Genomic DNA, 22,413 nt, shown 5'->3' on the forward strand with positions numbered 1-22,413 from the left:
ACTTATTACAGTTTTCGCTCCATTTTCATATTCGATTCCTTTTTTTTCCGAGGTTTCCAATTTCATTTAGGATTAAAGAAAAAAAAAAGAAAACAGCAGATGTGGATTCGTGCGTTTTCTAGCCGTTTTCATCGCTAATTAAACTGATCCCCACCGCCCCATGTTGCGCTCTGGCCAGTCCGTATTAGAAAAAAAAAATCAGAATCTTCGTGTTTCCTGTTGCAACGGATAGAGTGGCTAGTAATAAGTATAAAAAAAATACACGGTGTTCAGAGCAGCTCATCTTCCTCCTCGAGTAAAGTCCATCACCGGTCCCTAAACTTGTACCGCTGTGTCATCTCGGTCCCTAAACTCGCAAATCGACCGTTCAGGTCCTCAAACTTGTTCGACTGTGTCATCCCGGTCCCTAAACTTGCAGATCACTTATTTAGGTCCTCCAACTTATTCAGTTGTGTCACCCCGGTCCCTAAACTTGGATTTGAATATCATCTGGGTCATGTAGGATGGTCTAAAGACTTTATATTTAAAAATAATTCATAACTTTTTCATGTGAACTCTAATGAAGACAAACTTTATATCAAACTTATAGCTCTCGACGCGATCTACAATTTTGTAGTAGAATTTTTTTTATTTTAAGTCATTTTTTGTCCCAAAATGTAATTTTAAAATTAAAATTTCAAAATCTATAAACACGCAACAATATTTTGGGACCCTAAACAGTTTTAATTCAAAAATTTTTCAACTACAAAGTTGTAGGTCGCGTCGAGGGCTACAATTTTGATATAAAGTTTGTCTTCATTAAAGTTCACGTGAAAAAGTTATGAATTATTTTTAAATATAAAGTCTTTAGATCGTCCTATTTGACCCAGATAATATTCAAATCCAAGTTTAGAGACCGGGGTGACACAACTGAACAAGTTGGAGGATCTAAACGAGTGATCTGCAAGTTTAGAGACCGGGATGACACAGTCGAATGAGTTTGAGGACCTGAACGGTCGATTTGCGAGTTTAGGGACCGGGATGACACAGCGGTACAAGTTTAGGGACCGGTGATGGACTTTACTCTCTCTTCTTTACTTCTCTTCTCTGCACAGTATTCAGGCATATTACTTTTCATAATCAGCGGATTAGTAGATTTGTATTAAGTATTGAGATTTTTTTTTGCTTAATAGCTAATTTTTTTTTGTTTTATTAGACCATACCGTACTATTTACAGGTATAGATAAATAAAAGTTCTGATTCTCATAGAAAGTAAATGGTTCAATTAGTTGTATTATTATTAATTAATTAATAATAGAAATGTTGACTCATTGTTTTAGGAAAAATAATGAGCTATCATAAGTTAAGTAAAAGTCATTTTTATATTTCAATAAATACTTGTTACGGTACTCGCTCTATTTTCATATTCAATTCCGTTTTCATCCCGATGTTCCAATTTCATTTAGGATTAAAGAAAATAAAAAAGAAAATGGCAGATGTGAATTCGTGCGTTTTCTAGCCGTTTTCATCACTAATTAAACTGATCCCCGCCGCCTCACGTTGCGCTCTGGCCGATCCGTATTAGAAAAAAAAAATCAAAATCTTCGTGTTTCCCGTTGCAACGGGCATAGTAACTAGTAATAATATTTCCTCTGTTTCATAATATAAGGGGTTTTGACTTTTTCTTACACTGTTTGACACTCCATCTTATTAAAAAAATTAGAATTATTATTTATTTTATTTGTGACTTACTTTATTATCCGAAGTAACTTTAAGCATAACTTTTCGTTTTTTATATTTGCATAAATTTTTTAAATATGACGAGTGGTTAAACAGTAAAAAAAAATTAAAATCTTTTATAATTATCGACAGAGAGAGTAATAAGTATACTCCATAAAAAATTGCTAAGCGTTCAGAGCAGCTCATCTTGTTTACTTGTCTTGTTTGCACAGTGTTGAGGCTCAGCTCGTCTGTTCTCACTCTTTCAGCTCCTCTCCCAGTCTCCCCGTCTACCTCGCATCCAATCCAGAGAGCTGCGGCAGCCGCCTCGTCTGTTGGGAGGCGGCATCTCGAGCAGTGTCGAGCTCCGGCGCTGGGACGGCGTGGGCAGCAGCTCGCGCTCCAGCTTGGCGACGGCGGTGACGGCGGCAGCAGGCTCGCGGACTCCGGCGCACGGCGGCATGAGCTTTTTGTTCAGCTGATGTTTGCTTTCCTGTGAAAATGTGGGGAAGGTGAAGGAAAAAAAATCCAGAACAAGATTCGGAAGTACGCTACTGTTCATCCAATCTTTTGCTACAAACGGTGAGAAACAATGTCAGTTGATCTCTTTTTTTTTCCTTGTGAATGAATTGAATCCCTTATGGAATTCCTTTCATCCAAACAGGGCCAATCTGCGTGAAGGCATGGCCAGCGGGATGGTGGTGAGCGCATCCATGGGGGTGATGAAACCCCTGCTTACAAAGCTCACCGTTCTGATGGGCGATGAGTACAAGAAGCTCAAGGGGGTCAGGAAGCAGGTGTCCTTCCTTAAGGATGAGCTCACCACCATGAGTGCTTTTCTTGAGAAGCTAGCTTTCATGGATGATGATGGTGGTGAGCTCGATCCGCTGGTGAAGGACTGGAGGAACCATGTCAGAGAGATGACCTATGACATCGAGGACTGCATCGATGACTTCATGCATCAGCTTGGTGGTGGTGCTGATGCATCTGGTTTCCTCCAGAAGACGGCTCGCCGTCTCAAGACGCTGCGCGTGCGCCATCAGATTGCCAACCAGATCGACGAGATCAAGGCTCGTGTGATCGAGGCAAATCAGCGCCGCAGGAGGTATGAGCTTGATGGATGCAGCAATTCCAGAGCTTCTGAGTCTGTGGCTATAGATCCTCGCTTAACAGCGCTCTACCAAAAGGCTGATAATCTTGTGGGTATTGATGGCCCAACAGAAGAGCTAATCCAATTGTTGACAGATGCAGGGCAGCAGAAGCTCATGGTGGTGTCCATTGTGGGATTTGGGGGTCTTGGTAAAACAACACTTGCCAAACAGGTTTATGATAAGATCGGGCAGCAATTTGACTGCAAGGCGTTCGTTTCCGTTTCCCAAAGACCTGATATTGCAAGACTTCTCCGCACCATACAGTCAAAATTTAACATACAGGAGTCTTCCCAAGCTCGTGAGGTTCAAGACATCATCGATGACATTAGATACTATTTGGGAAATAAGAGGTAATTAACTAGAGCATTCTTTTTCAGTCCTTGAGAACTGTACTGGTATAACCGTATAAGTAACTCTAAACACAGATAATATAGTTCTTGATTAACACTATGAGATATTATTCATATCAAGGAGTTCACTGGATTTGTTAAAATGCTCTTAATTGTGTGCCTTCATCTATGCTTATTTATTGTATTAGAATGCATTTTACATTGTCAGGTGCAATACTTGGCCCATTACTCCATTAAGAGATATCTTTTAATTTGTGACCATGTCAAGTCCCCTGATGAGCCTGCGATTGACAATAAATCATAACTTAGCTGCTACTATTGCTTAGTGTTCCCAATCGTTGTTGCTATCTGAATCTATTAATTTAGCTATGGCATTCATGGATTTGCCTAGATAGATATATTTTATCTAGTTCAATAATGTTTTGATGTTTGGTTTCCTCAGTAATTTCAATCATATCTTACTATGATGCATGTAAATATAATATTTGAAAACAATAATTTGACAGGTACCTTATTGTAGTCGATGATTTGTGGAAACAAGAAGCATGGAATATTATTCATTGTGCTTTTCCAGAAAATAGTAATGGTAGCAGAGTGATAGTAACCACGCGTGTGGAAGATGTGGCTTGCTGGGCATGTAGCAACCATCGATACATTTACAAAATGAAGGCCCTCGATAGTGATGACTCAAAAAAATTGTTCTTCAATAGAGTATTTGGGTTCGAGGATGGCTGCCCCTCACAGTATGAAAAAGTTTCAGCTGAAATATTAAAAAAGTGTGGAGGTTTGCCACTTGCAATTATTACTATAGCCAGCCTATTAGCTTGTCGACCGGCAAGAATAATGCAAGAATGGGAGAGGATTCGGAATTCTTTGGGCACCCCATTTGGCACAAATCCAAGCTTGGAAGGCATGAGGCAAATTCTAAATCTTAGCTATAAGAATCTTCCTCTTCATCTTAGAACATGCCTCCTTTATCTCGGCAATTATCCAGAGGACTACAAGATCGGTAGGAATGATGTGGTTAGACAGTGGATAGCTGAAGGCTTCGTGAGGAGCTCTCCTGGGCAAGACTTGGAGGATGTTGGACAGAGCTATTTCAATGAGCTTGTCAATAGGGGTTTGATACAACCTGAGCAGAACTATGATCGGGAGGTGACGGGTTGCAGGGTGCATGATATGATGCTTGATCTGATCTTGAGCAAGTGCAAGGAGGATAATTTTATCAGTGTTGCTTACAGTGGTGAAGACTACCTGTCCATCGCTAGGCAGCATGGGTACAGCAGCAATAAGGTTCGCCGGTTGTCCCTGCAGTTCAAGGCTGCAGAATCAGATTGCACGGTGTTAATAGAAGGCAAAGCAACTCCTGCTCACTTGGCTCAAGTTCGATCAATTTCACTGTTTGAAAAGAGTACAAGTGGTCTCCCATTATTGTTGCGGTTTAAATATCTCCGAGTGCTGCATATCATGTTGGGTCACGGCTGCGAGCGAGCTGACCTCACTGCCGTTAGCAAATTACTTCAACTAAGGTGTTTGATATTTCTTGACTATGGTTGTAAGGTAGAGCTCCCTAGTAGAATATGTGATCTTGTGCATTTAGAGACACTGGATATAGCTTGTAATGTTATAACAAGCATCCCGTTAGATATTGTTAGTTTGCCCTGCCTATCCGACCTGAGGCTTCCAGGGGGTGTGCAGCTCAACTGTTTACCCAACAGCAAGTCTCTACGCACTCTAGTCATATGCCCTCCCCTGGATATGGACTTCTTCAAGGCCCTTGGCGAGCAGACCAATCTAAGGGATCTGCGCCTATACTTTGACGGAAAGGAGTCGTCAACAGCTAGTAACCTTGATTCTCTGGGGTCTTCTGTTGGAAAACTCCAAAACCTCAGAAATTTGAAAATCTATTTCCAGTTTGGTATCTCTGGTGACAGCCTGATGGGCTCACTGTCTAGATTTCCTCGCAGTATTGAGATATTGGATATGCAAACTTGTTGCCTCTCCCGAGTTCCCAGATGGATCAACGTTGCTCTCGTTAACCTCCGCCGCCTACATCTGTATGTGTCAGAGGCTAGCACCGATGAGGTTAGTATTCTTGGAGAGCTGCCCTCCCTCGTCTTCCTCGATTTGAATCTGAGGCTGAAGAGCAAGGGCACCATCATGTTCGGAGGTGGTGAGGGGTCATTCCCAGCTCTGGAGGATCTCTTGTTGAGGTGTGTTGGCGATGTTGCCTCACATTCACGGCTGTGCTTCCTGGCGGGTGTAATGCCCAAGCTCCAGAGGCTCGTGCTGCGGTTCTGGATTTGTGAGTTGGGCATCGATACAGCACCTGTTGGCATGGAGCACCTCTCGAGCCTCCAGCTCATCTTTGTCGACATCTACGTCCTGCAGGAGAAGATAAACGTTTTTCCTCGGGACGCTGTTGAGCATGTGTTCAGGCAAGCCGCACAAGCGCACCCCAACCAGCCTGCCTTCGAATTCCATTGCTCGGGGTGATTGATCCTGTGTCTGAATTCTGATCCTATGTGTGTATGTAACAAGTCGTGGAAACAGCAACAGCTCAGTGGTTTCTCCTGTTTGTGGTACTACAACATTATTATAACTGTAATTAATAAAGAGCATTTCACAATTATCATTTTCTGTTTGTTATACTTATACAGAGCATGTTGCCATGTATGATTTCCTTCATTAAAGCTGTGGCACCGTACTGACTCACCAGTCTCTCTGAGTCTCAAAGTTTCAACACTGATCGTTCCAATATGCATGATTTTTTGTGGCAAACCTGGGGCTCATAGCTTATTGTACAAAGCAATTCAAGCCGCTAATAGCTCATTACACAATTTTTTGAGGGGGAGAAATGCATAGTAGATGAGGATATCACAACATGAAAACTGCTACATGGGTGGTTTTTTTTTTTTTTTAAAAAAAAAGAAACAAGCGTATATGGAAAGGTGGTACTATTAAACAACTATACAAAGTTCTAATAACAAAGTCTCATTTCTGATATATAATGTTGATAGGCAACAAAGAATACATACCCTTGTTTTTTTCCTTGAAATTCCAGTAAAAATCCTTGCACAATAAATTCACCATTGATATTTGAAGTCTAAAATATGCCACATTTTGACTAGGATGTTATTCATGAGCAGGTTTGAGCATTTCTAATGTTATACTAGTATAAATGATTTTTTTTACAGAAACATCCATACTTAATAAGAGTGATAACAGGCATGGAAATAATGGAGTTACAATGTAGAAAATTCATGAAAACGACAAGAAATTTCATATGAGCTGTGAATGTTACTATGGACAGAGGATGGCATTAATAGCAAATTACAGACATTAGCACCAGTATTTTGTCTAGGCGACACTAACAAATTACATACCCTTGGCCGTTTGGTGCGTAAATGAGCAAATAACAAATAAAGAGTGAGCTTGAGCATGGCACTATGATACACTGACATGGATACACAGGATGGCAGGACTAGGACTATCAAATGACCCAAAACCAAGCAACAAATGAACCAACGACCAGGCCAGCGACAAGGAACAGCACTATGACTATCCCGGCTGTCTCAGAGTGTTGGATTGGCACAGCCTTGGGCGCGAGGGTCATGAGGATGCAGGTCAGGTATCCATTGGTGAATCCAAGAAGACATGTCAGGATGGTCACTGGGATCTCGGTGCGGAAGAAACTGGGTCCATGGAGGCAACCGTAGAAGAGAGGGTAAAACAGGAGCCGTGCAAACGACCCAGCGACAGCGATATTTGCATTCTCGAGGAAGTAGAAGGCAGGAAGTGATTTGCCAACAAGATCGAACACATTGTAGGCAGTGATGAGCATGATTGGGTACCAGTCCTTCAGCGCCTCAGAGTGCACGTCCTCTGTGATGTATCCTGGAAATATGGAGAGCGTGATTGCGTAGATGAGAGCTATCCCTATCCCATGCCACTTCACTCTCCCAACAATGCTCCACAAGGTTGATCTCCAGGCTGATCCAGACATCCCGCCATCTTCCTCTGCCTTCTGAGCCCTCTTCTTGATGTTCTTGTAGTAAATGACAACTGGAAGCTTGTCGGCCACATTGTAGCACACTATGCAGATGATCATGACAACAATGCTAACAACGAAGTATAGGATTGCGCTTTTCCTTAACCCATTGGCATCTTGCGGGTATACTCCTTTGGTAATTACCCTCAATACTGAGACAAGTACACCTGCAAAATTCAATATAAGAAACAATGTTACAGTGTATTGCAACAATTGTCAAACCAATCTGAATTGCAACAAGTACGCGGATTGGTAAGGTGCTGGTATGTTTCCACATTGCCTTTTGGTTCTCGAAATGCCTGCATTTGCAATTTCTTCACTTGAATGTGTAAAGTTTGCAAGTACTCCATTGGCGTGTCACTCTAACTTTAATTTGATGGATTTAAAGAGATGGCCAGTAGTTGTTTCTTGATCACTAACTTCAAATCACCTTGTTTATGCATAACAATAGACTGGCACAATGGATAATCCTGATCGAATTTCTCAGCTCACACATTTGCAATTGTCCAATTGACAACCGACAACTGACCATTTTGACTAAATTAGTACCAGAGAAAATTTTCAGAAAACCGCCATGAATTTGACAGGTCTAAATGTCAAACGGAGAGACTGATTTGTGAACGGACGTGTTAACAAGTTTAAGGGGTAACAATCCAACCATCAGAGAACTCAACTGGACCAAGACAATTGACCACTTTCACTGGATTCTGCTCAGAAAATTAAAATCGCCATGAATTCATTCGACAGCTCTAAATGTCAACCGAACCGAATGACTGATTTGTGAACATGATGTGTTAAAAATTTCAGGAGAACTATCCAAATCCAAGAAATCGGAGCACTACCTGATGTTGCAGTTCCAGCGACGACAGCCTGCATGTACCGCGCGGGGAGCTCGCCGGCGAACCCGATGACCCCACCCTGCACGAGCGCGTCGGCGACGCCGCAAAGCACCGTAGCAGCAACGGTGACGTCGAACGCGCCGTACAGCCCGGGGACCCCCCTGACGTAGACGGCGTCCATGACGGGGACGACGAGGAGCGCCACCGTGAAGAGCGACATCCCGGTGTTGATCCTCGCCGGGGCGCTGGATTTCGGGAAGCAGAGCACGATGAGGACGAGCGGGAGGAAGCAGGCGAGCATGTAGGAGACGGAGAAGACGCGGTCGACGGGGGCGCCCGGGTAGAGGTAGGAGAAGTAGTCGACGGCGGTGATGTAGGCGTTCCACGGGAGGAGGAAGCCGGTGCCGAGGGTGAAGAAGATGGCGTAGGCGACGCCCAGCGTGTCCGCCGGCGCCGGCCGCGCCGCCGGCTCGTCCGGCTCCGACCCCGCCGGCGGCGGGAGGAGGAGGTCCGCCTCAGCGTCGGCCGGGGTGTACTCGCCGCCGGCCATCGCCGCCGCCGCCGGAGGTGGATTTGGGTGGGGATCTTGGGGTTGGAGGAGATGGATGGGTGGACTCCGCTTTCTTGAGCCTTTCGCTTTGCCTCTTTGGTAGTTGTAGAGGAGAGAGTAGTAGGTTGGTTTTTAGAATCTGAATTCGAATGGAATTTGAAATTTGAGTGGATTTCATTTGAACAGGATTTATGCCCAGTTTGGATCAGGGACTAAAATTAAGATCCCTGTCACATCAGATATTTAGACACTAACTAAAAGTATTAGATATAGGCTAATTATAAAACCTATTCCATAACCATGTACTAATTCACAAGACGAATCTATTATGGATTAATGCTACAGTAAACATGTGCTAATTATGTATTAATTAGGCTTAAAAATTATCTCACGAATTAGCTTTCATTTATGCAATTAGTTTTATTATTAGTCTATATTTAATACTTCTAATTAATATCCAAACACCCGATGTGACAATTTAGTCCCAGGATCCAAACCCCGCTTTAAATTTAGTTTTCTATCATGGGTAAAATTGAATATTCAAATTAAGATTTAGATATGTAGGGAAATTTTGAATTAGGCAGATATGGTAGGTGTTTGTTGAGCATTTTTTTTTTGAAACGAGATTTTTGAGCACTTCAATCGCTTAAGCATTTTGTTGTCACCGTACAAATGTCGCAATCATATACTTGTTGGCAACTTTTTTGATAAGTTGACAAGCACGATCGTAGCACCTTAAGTCTTGCGGTGATCCTAGAGTCGTCAACCACCTCGATCTAGCAAAGAGCTAAACCTAGATGGGTTTTAATAACTAAACCGGCTAGCGGAGCCGATTTCTAGATAACTACCCGTCTCGTGGGCAAAACGGAAGGTTTTCAGGACAAACCTACAAAGAGGTGTCGCACTTTCGCAGCGGCGGCGGACGGTTTACGGCGCAAACCGACAAAGATGGACAAACTAAGAGAAAACTAAAAGTAATATGAAAAGAACGATTCGATTGATTGATTGTAGATTGATCTTTACAATGAACCGGCCTTGTCACTTATATAGGGGTTGGTCTTGCCCTCTACAGGCCCTCCTCCACGTCCAACTCGGGGTAGAAACCAAAGGAAACCCTAAACATGCCTTCCCGAGCAAGGAAACCTCGAGACCCGACGAAATAGGGTCGGACTCGGACCCGCCGGTCAGACCGGCCACACACCGTCGGTATGACCGGCTTACAACCGGCGGTCTGACCACCCAACACATGGCGGTCAGACCGGCCTACTCGGAGGAAACCGGTAGATTTCCAAATTTTGGCAATCTTTCCTATTTTAATCCTAGGTGCTAAATTTGGGTGTAAACACATGCCCCCCTGCCTTTTTGATGAACAACGTGAATCTAAAAGCATAGAGCATGTTTTTGCTCTTAGGACGATAATCCAATTACCAGCCATAGTACCTCCTAAGCGGCTTGCCAAACGCTCGGGAAGTATTTCTTCAAGTATTTCCCGTTGATTGCTCGCTGAAAATGCTCCCCTTGAAGTGTCTCTAAAAAGTATGCGTTCCCTCGAACAATGCTGCACACTCGATAAGGACCCTCCCAACTAGGAGACCACTTACCGAACTCCTTGGATCGAGTACCCAAAGGCAAAATTGTCTTCCAAACCAAGTCTCCAACTTGAAACAATTTTGCTTTCACCCTCTTGTTGTATGCCTTGGCCACCCTCTTCTTCTCTTTCTCTGTCTCTTCCAATGCCTCCAAGCGCTTGTCGATGACTTCATCAAGGTTGTCTCCCATCAACGTCTTGTAATCTTCACTTGACAAATCATCTTGCTTGATATAACGAAGAGAGCCAAGATTTACCTCCACCGGTAAAACGGCTTCTTGACCATAAACCAACTCAAAAGGAGTTTCTTTAGTGGAACCATATTTAGATATTCTATGTGCCCACAATGCTTCAGAAAGCACTTTATGCCACCTCTTCGGGTGTTCCTCAATCTTCTTTTTTACTAGCTTTAACAATGTTTTATTACTCGACTCGGCTTGTCCATTAGCCTGAGCGTAGTAAGGAAAAGAACTCAACAATTTAATACCATAAGATTTGGTAAAACTCTTCACTTCCTTAGACATAAAAGAAGCACCTTGATCTGTAGTTAACGTTTGCGGAATACCGAATCTATGAACAATATGCTTCAAAATAAAGTCAATTACCTCCGTATGAGTCATATTCTTCAAAGGCACGGCTTCGGCCCACTTGGTGAAGTAATCCGTAGCAACTAGCACGAACCTATGCCCTTTTGATGACGAAGGATAAATTTGACCGATGAAATTCAAAGCTCATCCTCGGAACGGCCATGGTTCGATTATAGGGTTCAACACGGCGGCGGGCGCCAATTGAACATTGCCGAACCGTTGACAAGCCTCGCATCCCCTATAATATTTGAAGCAATCATCAATCATCCTCGGCCAATAGAACCCCGCTCTTCTAAGCAACCAATTCATCTTGTGGGCCGATTGATGAGTTCCACAAATTCCTTCATGCACCTCTCCCATAGCCACTTTAGATTGATCTTCATCTAAGCACTTCAACAAGACACCATCTATGTTTCGGCGATACAAATCTCCATCAAGCAATGTATATTTGAATGCTTGCCGCCGAATTTTCCGATCAACCTTAAGTGTGGGATCTTTTAGATATTGAATCAAAGGAATTCTCCAATCCTCTTCTATATCCTGGGCACAAATGTCCGAATTCTCACATAATTCGGCCTCCAAATCGATTGAAGCGTGCCCCCCAGCGCTCTGCTCAATACCGGTCAGACCGGCCACACAGAGCCGGTCAGACTGCTCGGGGTCGCCGGTCAGACCGACGGCATGCGGCCGGTCAGACCGCCCCTGGTCACCGGTCAGACCGGCCGTGCAATGCCGGTCAGACCGCCCCTGGTCTCCAATTTTGCCAATTTCGCACAAAGATTTAAAATCAAGCACCGGCTCTTCTAATATCATAAATAATCCCTTCTTCACATTATATCCAGATGCTTGCTATGCCAAGTCATTTGCTCTAGAATTATCACGCCTAGCAATATGTCTAATAGCAAAATTATCAAAATTGGCAATAATATCTAAACATGAATCGAGGTACCTATTTAGTGATCCATCCAAGCATTTGTAGATCCCGGCGACTTGTTGCACCACCAATTCCGAATCACCAAAGGCCTCCACATATTTAGCTCCAACCATCTCCATAACTTGTAAGCCGAACAATAAAGCATTGTATTCGGCTTGATTATTTGTGCAATAATATTCCAAACGAACCGATGCCTCATAACACATGCCATTAGGCGAAAACAAAACTACCCCTATGCCTTGACCTTCTTTGCAAGAAGAACCATCAAAATAAATCTTCCATGGTATGACTTCAACTAAGCAAACCTCTCCCTCATAAGCAACATCTATATGATGGTCTACTATAAAATCACATACAATTTGGCCTTTTATAGTTTTCAATGGTTCATAAGTCAAATCATATTCTATCAAAGCATATGCCCACTTGCCAATTCTCCCACTTAGAATTGGCCTTTGCAACATGTGTTTAATAACATCGGCTTGACAAGTAACTATGCATGTACTAGATAACAAATAATGCCTCAATTTGGTACAAGCATAGTATAAGCATAGACAAAGTCTCTCTATAAAAACATACCTCGTTTCGGCATCCAAAAGACGGCGGCTCAAATATGTAATGATATATTCCTTGCCATCTTCCTCTTGCGTCAAAACGGCACCAATGACTTTGTCTTCGGAGGCAATATATAACCGAAAAGGCTTTCCGGCTTTAGGCGCTCGCACAACGGGTGGAGTAGATAAATACCTCTTCAACTCTTCAAACGCCTCTTGTTGTTTTGCCCCCCAAGTAAAATCGGCTTCTTTTTTTAAGCGAAGTATAGGAACAAAAGCATCGATTTTACCCGCTAGGTTAGAAATAAACCTCCTCAAATAATTCACTTTACCTAGCAACTTTTGAACCTCTTGCATGTCGGCGCTTTGAAATCACGAATTTTTTCTATCTTCTTAGGATCAATCTCAACTCCTCTCTCATGCACCATGAATCCTAAGAACTTCCCCGCTGACACACCAAAAGCACATTTAAGTGGGTTCATCTTCAAACCATACCGGCGCATCCTCTCAAAAGCTAATCTCAAATCAGCTATATGTCCTTCCATATCATCCGATTTGACAACAATATCATCAATGTAGATCTCTAAGATAATACCTAGCAAATCATGGAAGATCAAATTCATTGCCCTTTGATACGTTGCACCGGCATTCTTCAAACCAAAGGTCATGACAACCCACTCAAATAAACCAACAAACCTCGGGCACCTAAAAGCCGTCTTGTACATATCCTCTTCCGTCATAAAGATTTGATTGTAGCCGGCATTACCATCTAAAAAGCTAATCACCTTATGACCCGAGGCATCATTAATCATCATGTCGGCTATAGGCATAGGATACTCATCTTTAGGAGTGGCTTTATTTAAATCTCTAAAATCTATGCAAACTCTAATCTTACCACTCCCCTTCTTCTCCACCGGGACTATGCTAGAAACCCACTCCGCATAACGACATGGCCTAATAAACCCCGCTTTCAACAACCGATCAATTTCCTCTTTGACTCGGTCATATAGTAAAGGGTTAAAATGACGAGGTGGTTGTTTATAAGGCCTAAAACCCGGTTTAATTGGAAGCCGATGCTCAACAAGCTCACGGCTAAGACCCGGCATCTCATGGTACTCCCACGCAAAGCAATCAACATACTCTTTAAGTAGCTCGATTACCTTAACCTTATAATCGGCTTTCATGTTTTTGTTTACAAAAGTCGGCCTTGGTTTAGTTCCATCACCTATATCTACTTCTTCTAATGGATCGGCCGATGTAAACCCTTGTCCAAGCTTCTCTACTTCATCAAAATCTTCAACGGTTTCTCCAATATTGTTCTTTGTAGACCGATATTCTTGCACCCTCTTTTGTAACAACTCTAAACTAGCCTCTTTACTCATTATACAAACTTATATGGCTTAGCCGTGCTACACTAGCCGGCTTTACAGAGATAGGTTTATTTCTCTTGCAAAAGATAATCAAAAATTTTATCACACTTGGCCACATCAAAACTATATTTAACCTCACTCTGCCGATCTTTGCGAGGAGTTGGCATTAGGTTAGAACAAACAAAAGGTTTATTTTTGTTAGTCCATGACCACTCGGCAACATAAATATCATGATCACCCTCCTCCTCACTATCACTAGCATCAGAGTAATCAACTATATTGACATTAGGCTTTTTGTCGAATGGTCTATCAAATTTTTTATTATCCTTAACCCGGCTTTCTTGAGCCAGAGCCCTTTGCATGAGTTGACTAACATCAAGAAATTGTTGGCCATCTAGTTTTTCTCTAAGAGGAGCAACTAAACCATTAAAAGCAAGTCCGGCCAAATCTCTATCAGTTATATTCAAAGTATAACATCGGTTTGTAACATCTCTAAATCTCTTAATATAATCAACAACAGATTCATTATACTTTTGCTTAACCGATGTTAAATCACATAACCTAAGCTCAGTTTCTCCAGTATAGAAATAATCATGAAATTGTTCTTCTAATTGAGCCCAAGTATGAATAGAATTTGCCAGTAAAGAAGTAAACCATGTAAAAGCATTACCGGATAAAGATAAATAAAACAAGCGCAATTTAAAAGTATCACTATTAGCCTCACCACATTGCGCTAAAAATTGACCTACATGTTCCCATGTGGTCTTACCATCCTCACCACTAAACTTGGCAAATTCGGGAACTCTATAATTTCTAGGAAACAGCACATTGTCATAATAATGGGGATATGGCTTTTTGTAAGCTCTAGCACGATTCCTAGTTTCGATCCCGAATCTATTCCTCATAATATCACTAATCATATCCTCCATGTTATTAGGCCCTTGTGGATTTGGTGGTGGGTTTGGTGGCCTAATAGGTTGCGTTTGTGGCGCAATATGATTATATTGGCCTTGCCTAGTATCGGGAGGATATCCCCTAGAAACATCATTATAAATGTTAGGAATATGTGGGGGAATTTGAGGACTAGTGGTGGCAGTAGATACAGGAGGATCAAATGTTCTAAAGTGATACAAATAACTAGCATTAATCATTGGATCAATTCCCTGTATCGGGACGATTGCACTGGTCTGATTGGCCCAGGGCCCGGTCTGACCGGCGTCATGTTGCGCGGTCGGACCGGCCTGAGGGCCGGTCTGACCGGTGGGATAATACCCGGTCTGACCGGCCATCTGGCCGGTCGGACCGATGGGATAATACCCGGTTTGACCGGTCATTTGGCCGGTCGGACCGACGGCTGTGTCGCGGTCTGACCGACTGTCAGGCCCGGTCGGACCGGCCGTGAACGCCGTTCCGTCGGTTTTACTACCCGTTTGACCTATAGGAGGTTGATCAGCAGTGGTATAGGCTTTATCTTTTAATGTGTAATCATCCATAAAAGAACCGAGCCTACTCCTTAAAAACCCATCAACTTTATCCTTAAACATTACATCTAATCGATCTTTAAAATTAGCCATAGATGAATCTATTGTAGATGCAATTTGTTGTTGGATAGATTGTGATACCTCGTCATTACTTACCACGTCGGGAGCAAGCTTGGGATGTGGCCCGGGCTTGATGATCACGCCTTGACGAGTCCTAGTAGTTGCTCTCATCAACGCCTCCCATGTGAGCTCGTTGATGTACTCCTCCATAGCTTTACGATCTTCTCCTTCGAAGCCATCCAATGTGACCAGCATCACATTAGATGGCTCCACCTCCGTCTTGGATGGCGGCTTCGTCATGGCGAAGTCGAAGTTGAGTTGACGATGAACGGATCTCCTCCCCAGCGGAGTCGCCAAAAATCGTGTTGGCAACTTTTTTGACAAGTTGACAAGCACGATCGTATCACCTTAAGTCTTGCGGTGATCCTAGAGTCGCCAGCCACCTCGATCTAGCAAAGAGCTAAACCTAGATGGGTTTTGATAACTAAACCGGCTAGCGGAGCTGATTTCTAGATAACTACCCGTCTCGTGGGCAAAACGGAAGGTTTTCAGGACAAACCTACAAAGAGGTGTCGCACACTCGCAGCGGTGGCGTACGGTTTACGGCGCAAACCGACAAAGATGGACAAACTAAGAGAAAACTGAAAGCAATATGAAAAGAACGATTCGATTGATTGATTGTAGATTGATCTTTACAATGAACCGGCCTTGTCCCTTATATAGGGGTTGGACTTGCCCTCTCACAGGCCCTCCTCCATGTCCAACTCGGGTTAGAAACCAAAGGAAACCCGAAACATGCCTTTCCGAGCAAGGAAACCTCGAGACCCGACAAAGTAGGGTCGGACTCGGACCCGCCGGTCAGACCGGCCACACACCGCCGGTCTGACCGGCTTACAACCGGCGGTCTGACCGCCCAACACATGGCGGTCAGACCGGCCTACTCGGAGGAAACCGGTAGATTTCCAAATTTTGGCAATATTTTCTATTTTAACCTAGGTGCCAAATTTGGGTGTAAACAATACTCTTACTTGAATATAAAATTCGTGTGATTAAATGTTAAAGGGGACCAGGATAGTTTTCTCCTACTCATATTTCTTTCAACCAATGTAGTGCTTTTATACATCCTTATAGGATATTGAAATATCAGATCGAAATCGAGAATGCGATTTCTTGGCCATCTCCTCGACTCAGGCTGAGCTTAAATCAGCTTCTCCCTACGTTTTCCGAAAGGGGCTGTCTATATATCATGTGATAGAAAATCCCACCTCCTATCATTCAAATTTTGGACCATTGGATATGCTTTAAGATTCATGCAGCCCCTTAACCCTACTCCTCCTCCTCCCATTTCAGTTGCCGCTTCCACTCCTCCTCCCGTCCTCTCACGCCGCCACCACCGTCACCGCCGCCACCGCCCCACCGCGCCGCCGCCCGCCTCGCCGGCTGGCCGGAAAGAGTCAACGGCGCCGGTGAGCCCCCCCTCCCCTCTCTTTCTCCTCATGGCGGCGACGACGAGGTGCCCTTGCCCCGCCGTCTTCCCCGTCTCCGGTGGCTCCCGGCCACCGGATCCACCACCACCGGCCGCCGTCTCCTAATCTTACGCTTGCTTTGCCCCCGCTGCCGACGCCGGCCCACCGCCCTCCTCCATCCCCGCGGCTTCTGCGGCGCCGCCGCCGCCTCGCCGCCCGCCGGAGTCCACCGCCCACTGCCAGTCCTCCGCTGCCCACGGCCATCCCTCTAAGTCCCGAGGAAACCCCCCTCTTCTCCCTCCCCCAACCCTCCTCCTACCCTCACCCTAACCCCAAACCCTAACCCACCGGAGTTGGGGTGTCGCCAGCGCCGGAGAAGAAGAGGAGCCCGCCGGAGTTGGAGGAGAGAAGTCAATGCACGAGTCTTGGTATGGATCCAATGGTTCAAAATCTGTAAGATTTCATCCCAAATTTCATTCGAATGCTATATAGCAATCCCGTTTCGGAAATGCAAAACAACATTATTTTTTTAAAAGAGCTTTTTATATAGAAACTTTTTTAAAAAATTAAATATATCATTTCTCAAGTTCGTAACCGGTAATACTCAATTCACTGCTTTGCATTTCTGGTACTAAATAACAGAGATGGGAGAAGACTCCCTATCAGTCTCCAAAAAAGAATTAAAGAGAAAAAGATACTAAAGGACACCAAAATCAGGCGTACAGTGACATGCATTGCACCACTGATTCGCCGCTATTGCAGATGATTCCTCTCGCATGTGGCTTTTAATTCGAAGTTGGTTAACAAAAACCAACTGTTCGATTCTTCGTCTCACTGACAGCAGCTGGTGTCACTGTAGCATAGCATTGACACAGATAGTTTAATCTTTAATGGCATGCGTGATAAGCAGAGAAATCTGCACATGGTGCACGAGATGTTGCGGGTCGTTGGGCTGCTTAGTGTACAGTAATGCTAGTACATGACAATTTGATATAGTGGATAACTAGGCTATTAAATTTAATCCATGTAGCCTAGGAGCCTCATCGATTGATTTAATAAGCCAAAATAAAAGTTAAAATTTAAATTTTCTAACTTGATTCTTTGATTGTTATAAACAAATATATAAAAGTTTTACCTATAAATTATTTTTTATTTCCTAACAAACCATTTTAGCTTATCAGAAAATATGGGCAACAAATGAGGCCTAGTACACTGAGTAGATTAAGTTATTTTAAGTAGTGAGGAATTTAAGTTATACTCCTCTGGTTTTGAATACTCCCTCTGTTTTATATTAAAAATTATATTTAATTTTTTTTGTTAACATATTTTAAGTTTCACTAAGTTTATATAAAATAAAATAATATTATCAACACAAAATAAACAATATCAAAATATATTAACTGATAGTTTAATGAAACAATTTGTTGTTTTAGATGATAGTAATTTTTTTATCAAATCTAAAAGAAAATTTAATTAGGAAAAAGTCGAAACAATTTATAATATAAATCAAAGAGGGTACATGATGTCATTTATTTTTTTAATACATGTTTTACAATTTATTTTATTTTAAAATTTTATGTAAATATGAGAAAATGTATTGTGCTTAGAGATTATGCTTAGAGTTTCTTTAATAATTAAATCAAGACATAACTAAATAAATAATAATTATGTATTTTTTAATAAGATACATTATTGAACGTTAGTATTAAAAAGCCAACCACGACCATCTATTAAAAACCAAAAATAGTATTTCGAACATTATGAAAGTTCTTTTCTTGTACGAAAATCTCTCTCCTATGAGAGCGATTGAGCGAATAAAAAAAATTCGCCAAGAAAATAAAATATAGCTAGTTCTGCACGTAATGATCAGTTGATCACGGTCACGGGATCTCATTTTTGTGAATCTGAAGAAGAAGAATAATGGTCACCATGGATTGGAATGTTGCGTGCACGAAACACATCCGATGCCCGTGCCCTATTGCGCTTCCTCGCTTCCATTTGTCAACTCCCAAATTATAAATCACCTCGTAATTTCTCGCTTAATTATTCCAACTTGGGCCCATGATTCCAATCCAAGCCCATTAAATGCCCACTCATAATTTCTCCCTTGATTTGTAAAGAAATAAGTTCACCGGAGGTCCCTCAACTTAACAGCGAGATTTTTTTAAGAACCCTTCACTACAAAACCATAAATGTGTGCCCTTAAACTCACTTAAACCGTGCACTCAAGATCCTATGGCAGTATATATGGGTGATTTCACTGACGTGGCATCCTAGTCAGCCAAAAAAAAGTATGTGGGGCCCACATATCAGCTGCATATTTTTTCTTCTCCTTCTCTTCTCTTCTCGAGCGTCGAAGCGGCAGCGACGACTTCACGGCGCTCCAAGACGCGGAGCTTGAGCTCACCTCCGCAACCAACTCGGCCTCCGCCGTCCTTTTCTCCCGCCGTCGTCGTCGCGCCGGCCGGCTCTCTCTCTCTCTCTCCCGCCGCCGCGCCAACCACCTCCTGTCCCGCCGCCGCCGTCGCGTCGGCCGCCTCCTCTCCTTTTCTCCACGTCAGCGAAACCACCTATATATATACTGCCATAGGACCTTGAGTGCACGGTTTGAGTGAGTTTAGGGTACACATTTTTAGTTTGTGGTTAAGGGACCTTATAAAATCTCGCTGTTAAGTTGAGAGACCTCATGTGAACTTATTCCATTTATAAACATGGGCCCCTAATTCCGGCCCACATACATCACAAGGCCCACTTAATCTTCGGCCCATTTATTTATTCTTACAAGCAAACGGTTAACCCCAAAAAAACCCCCACTTCTCCCACCGCCGCCGCCGCCGCCGCCGAGGAAGAAGCTCTGCTCCGCCATGGCCGGCGACGCGCTGCGTGCGGCCGATCTCCCCGGCCGAGGACGCGGGCTCCTCGCGGCGCGCAGCATCCGGGAGGGGGAGGTCATCCTCACCGAGCAGCCGCTGCTCCTCTACCCGGCCTCGCTCGCCTCCCTCCCCTCCTTCTGCTCCGCCTGCTTCCGCTCCCTCTCCGCCGCCGCATCCCCCTGCCCCTCCTGCCGCGCCGCGGGATTCTGCTCCCCGTCCTGCGCCGCCGCCTCCCACCCGCGCCTCCTCTGCACCGCGCTCTCCGGCGGCGGTGGCAACGGAAACCTCGCGTCCGCCGCCGAGCCGCACCAGGAGCCGCTCCTCTTCCTTCTCTCCGCCTACTCCCTCCCGGAGCCCTCCCTCCGCGTGCTCCTCTCCCTCTCCTCCGCCGCAACGCCGCCCCCGAGCGACCAGGACCCGGGGAGCCTGCACGCCATGGTGGCGGCGCTGGTGCCGCCGCAGATGCTTCCGCCAGGGTTCTCGCCGGACCTCACGGCGGCGCTCCTCTCCAAGGACCGGACCAACAGCTTCTCCATCATGGAGCCCTACCGCCCCGAGGTGCCGCAGCCTCTCCGGAAGGCGAGGGCCTACGCCGTGTACCCGCGGGCGTCGCTGCTGAACCATGATTGCCTCCCCAATGCTTGCCATTTCGATTACGCCGATAGGCCGGGTCCCGGGAACACCGACATTGTGGTGCGAGCTCTTCACGACATCACCGAGGGGAGGGAGGTGTGCCTCAGCTACTTCGCGGCCAATTGGCAGTACAAGGATCGGCAGCAGAGGTTGCTGGAGGACTATGGGTTCCGATGCGAGTGTGAGCGGTGTCAGGTGGAGAGCAAGTGGAAGCAAGATGATGATAGCGATGGCGGCGATGGGGATGACACCATGGAAGAGGAGGAAGAGGATGGTAATGGTGGAGAAGGTGGTGATGATGGGATGGAGCAGGAGGAGGGGGATGGTGGTAGCGATAGCGATGATGATTTCCCGCACTCATACTTCTTTGTAAGGTATCTGTGTAACCATGGTGAATGCTATGGCATGCTTGCGCCACTTCCGCCCTTGCCAAACGGTGAGCCGTCCCATGTGTTTGAGTGCAATGTCTGTGGGAACCTGAAGAACGAAGATGAAATTGATGCTCCTGATGGTGGTGATTCCAGCATGGCGGATTAGGATGAGCTAAGCATAACCGATCTGCTTGCTGCTTCTTTTGGTGGGTAAGAATTCCATACTTGCTGTCATTATTGTTATCGGTTTGGTCTTTTGATTTGATATCCTACACAGTCCAAGACCGTAATATTCAATCCATGAGCACTTGCTGATCTGTATAGAGTATAAGGAAATATTTGACTGAGCTGAAATGCTAACCTAGTTGCAACAATCGTAATCCATTTTATTTTGTTAATTAAGATATTGTTTATGTGGGGGATCTTTTATGGTTTTACCTTTTGAAGTGCTTCCTTACTGGATAATCAATCAAGCTTCTTCACTTGTATTCGGAATACTGTTAACTTGTTAAAGTGGATGTTAAGATCCTCGGTGCTTGCTTTGTATTAAATAATAATTCTGTTGTTTGGCAAATAAGCGTGTGAAAACCACCAGAATCATCTCTATTGACAACAGCCACCACCCTCCACCACCACTGCTGCATTGTTCAATATGCTATTGTTATTTGTGGATTAGTGTTCTGGTTTGCTGTAATCGAATCGAGTCCCCTAAGAGACTTAATACCATTTCAGTAGAAACTTGGTCATGAGATAGCTGACTAGGGTTGAGAAGTGATGGCCTGATGGGATGGTAGTCACTGGAATTTTTCTGTTAGAAAAGGAAAAAAGCTTTAGCCACATAATTCCACCCCCAATTTTGAAAGCGCTAGATAACCAGGGCGCATATAATTATGCTTGGTCCCTCGCCTCTTTCATACCTTTATTTTGCTCAAATGGACCTAAATGTTTGGGCTAGGTGTATAACCTGGCTTATTCCTTCAGAGAAAAAAAAATGAAACTGGAGAGGCTAATGCCAAGTCAAATTGAAGCTGCCAGTGAAATAGCAAATCCGAAGGTTTATGTTATGTGATAAATCAACTATGTTGGGCATATGTCTTTGATTCTACAAGGGTTCAGACCATTTTTCTTTCTGTATTATTATCTGACAATGTGAATTGTTATCTCACAGGAGCTCATAACACTTTGGTGGTAGGACTTGGGAGTACTTCTGTAAACTGGTTGGAGTTTTGACAAAAACGGGAGTTTAATACACCTAAATATGGAGAGATGTATGAACAGAACAACATTCATTGACTGAATGTGGAACTAGCAATCCTTCTTGTACTCAGCAACGTATATATGAATGTGTATCCGTTGTAGGGAGTCCTGCTTGTTCTGTACAATTTCTAATGCTCCCCCTTTATCTAGAATGGTGATTTAGACTTGAGAAATTTATGCAGTCAGAAGCTGATCTCCTGTGATACTTGAAACATTCCGTTTTGTCATGTCATGGTGTAGTTGATTGTATGGCATTGCATCTCTTGTCTACTGATGAGAGGTCAAATCTCATTTCATTTGAATTATGCTTGCATTTTCGCAACTTGGGCAATTGTTTGTTCATCATTCTGGAACTGCATAGATGGCAAAGAGCAAAGGCTGGCTTTGCCTGGTTGGTTATCACGGGTTGTTGACACGGCTCGTGCTTTTCGTACTGGTTCATGTTTTCTGCCTAAAATTAGTTGTAAAAGGAATCATTTATATGTTAGTACTACCTCCGTTCACTTTCACATGCTGGCACCTGGCATTGGCTTTATCGTTCAAGAAGTTTGGCATTTTGTCGATGGTTTAAAAATTACTAGCTGTCCAAAATTGCGGTGGGGT

General features: G+C 43.9%; 3 protein-coding genes across 4 annotated transcripts; 2 read left to right on the forward strand and 1 right to left on the reverse strand.

The window, feature by feature from the left end:
- Positions 1-1,947: 1,947 nt before the first annotated feature.
- On the forward strand, positions 1,948-5,834 carry LOC9270064 (disease resistance protein RGA5-like). Its single transcript, XM_015793214.3, has 3 exons — positions 1,948-2,280; positions 2,363-3,199; positions 3,706-5,834. Exons 2-3 carry the CDS (start codon positions 2,382-2,384, stop codon positions 5,693-5,695), a joined length of 2,808 nt encoding a protein of 935 aa, XP_015648700.1. The 5' UTR covers positions 1,948-2,280; positions 2,363-2,381; the 3' UTR covers positions 5,696-5,834.
- A 625-nt stretch (positions 5,835-6,459) lies between these two features.
- Positions 6,460-8,715, reverse strand: LOC4344923 (equilibrative nucleotide transporter 1). The gene is made up of 2 exons (XM_015795590.3): positions 8,093-8,715; positions 6,460-7,417 (listed from the first exon to the last, which is right to left on the reverse strand). The coding sequence occupies exons 1-2, from the start codon at positions 8,637-8,639 to the stop codon at positions 6,693-6,695; spliced, it is 1,272 nt and encodes a 423-aa protein (XP_015651076.1). The 5' UTR covers positions 8,640-8,715; the 3' UTR covers positions 6,460-6,692.
- Positions 8,716-19,500: 10,785 nt separating this feature from the next.
- LOC4344924 (histone-lysine N-methyltransferase ASHR2) lies at positions 19,501-22,132 on the forward strand. Of its 2 annotated transcripts, none has more exons than XM_015792997.3 (2): positions 19,501-20,763; positions 21,722-22,132. In XM_015792997.3, exon 1 carries the CDS (start codon positions 19,541-19,543, stop codon positions 20,717-20,719), a length of 1,179 nt encoding a protein of 392 aa, XP_015648483.1. In that variant the 5' UTR covers positions 19,501-19,540; the 3' UTR covers positions 20,720-20,763; positions 21,722-22,132. The 2 variants fall into 2 exon arrangements, with proteins under 2 accessions (XP_015648483.1, XP_015648484.1); XM_015792998.3 differs by having other exon boundaries at positions 19,501-20,759.
- Positions 22,133-22,413: the final 281 nt, after the last annotated feature.

This window comes from Oryza sativa, chromosome 8 (assembly GCF_034140825.1).
Source record: "Oryza sativa Japonica Group chromosome 8, ASM3414082v1".
In the NCBI taxonomy this organism is placed as follows: domain Eukaryota; kingdom Viridiplantae; phylum Streptophyta; class Magnoliopsida; order Poales; family Poaceae; genus Oryza; species Oryza sativa.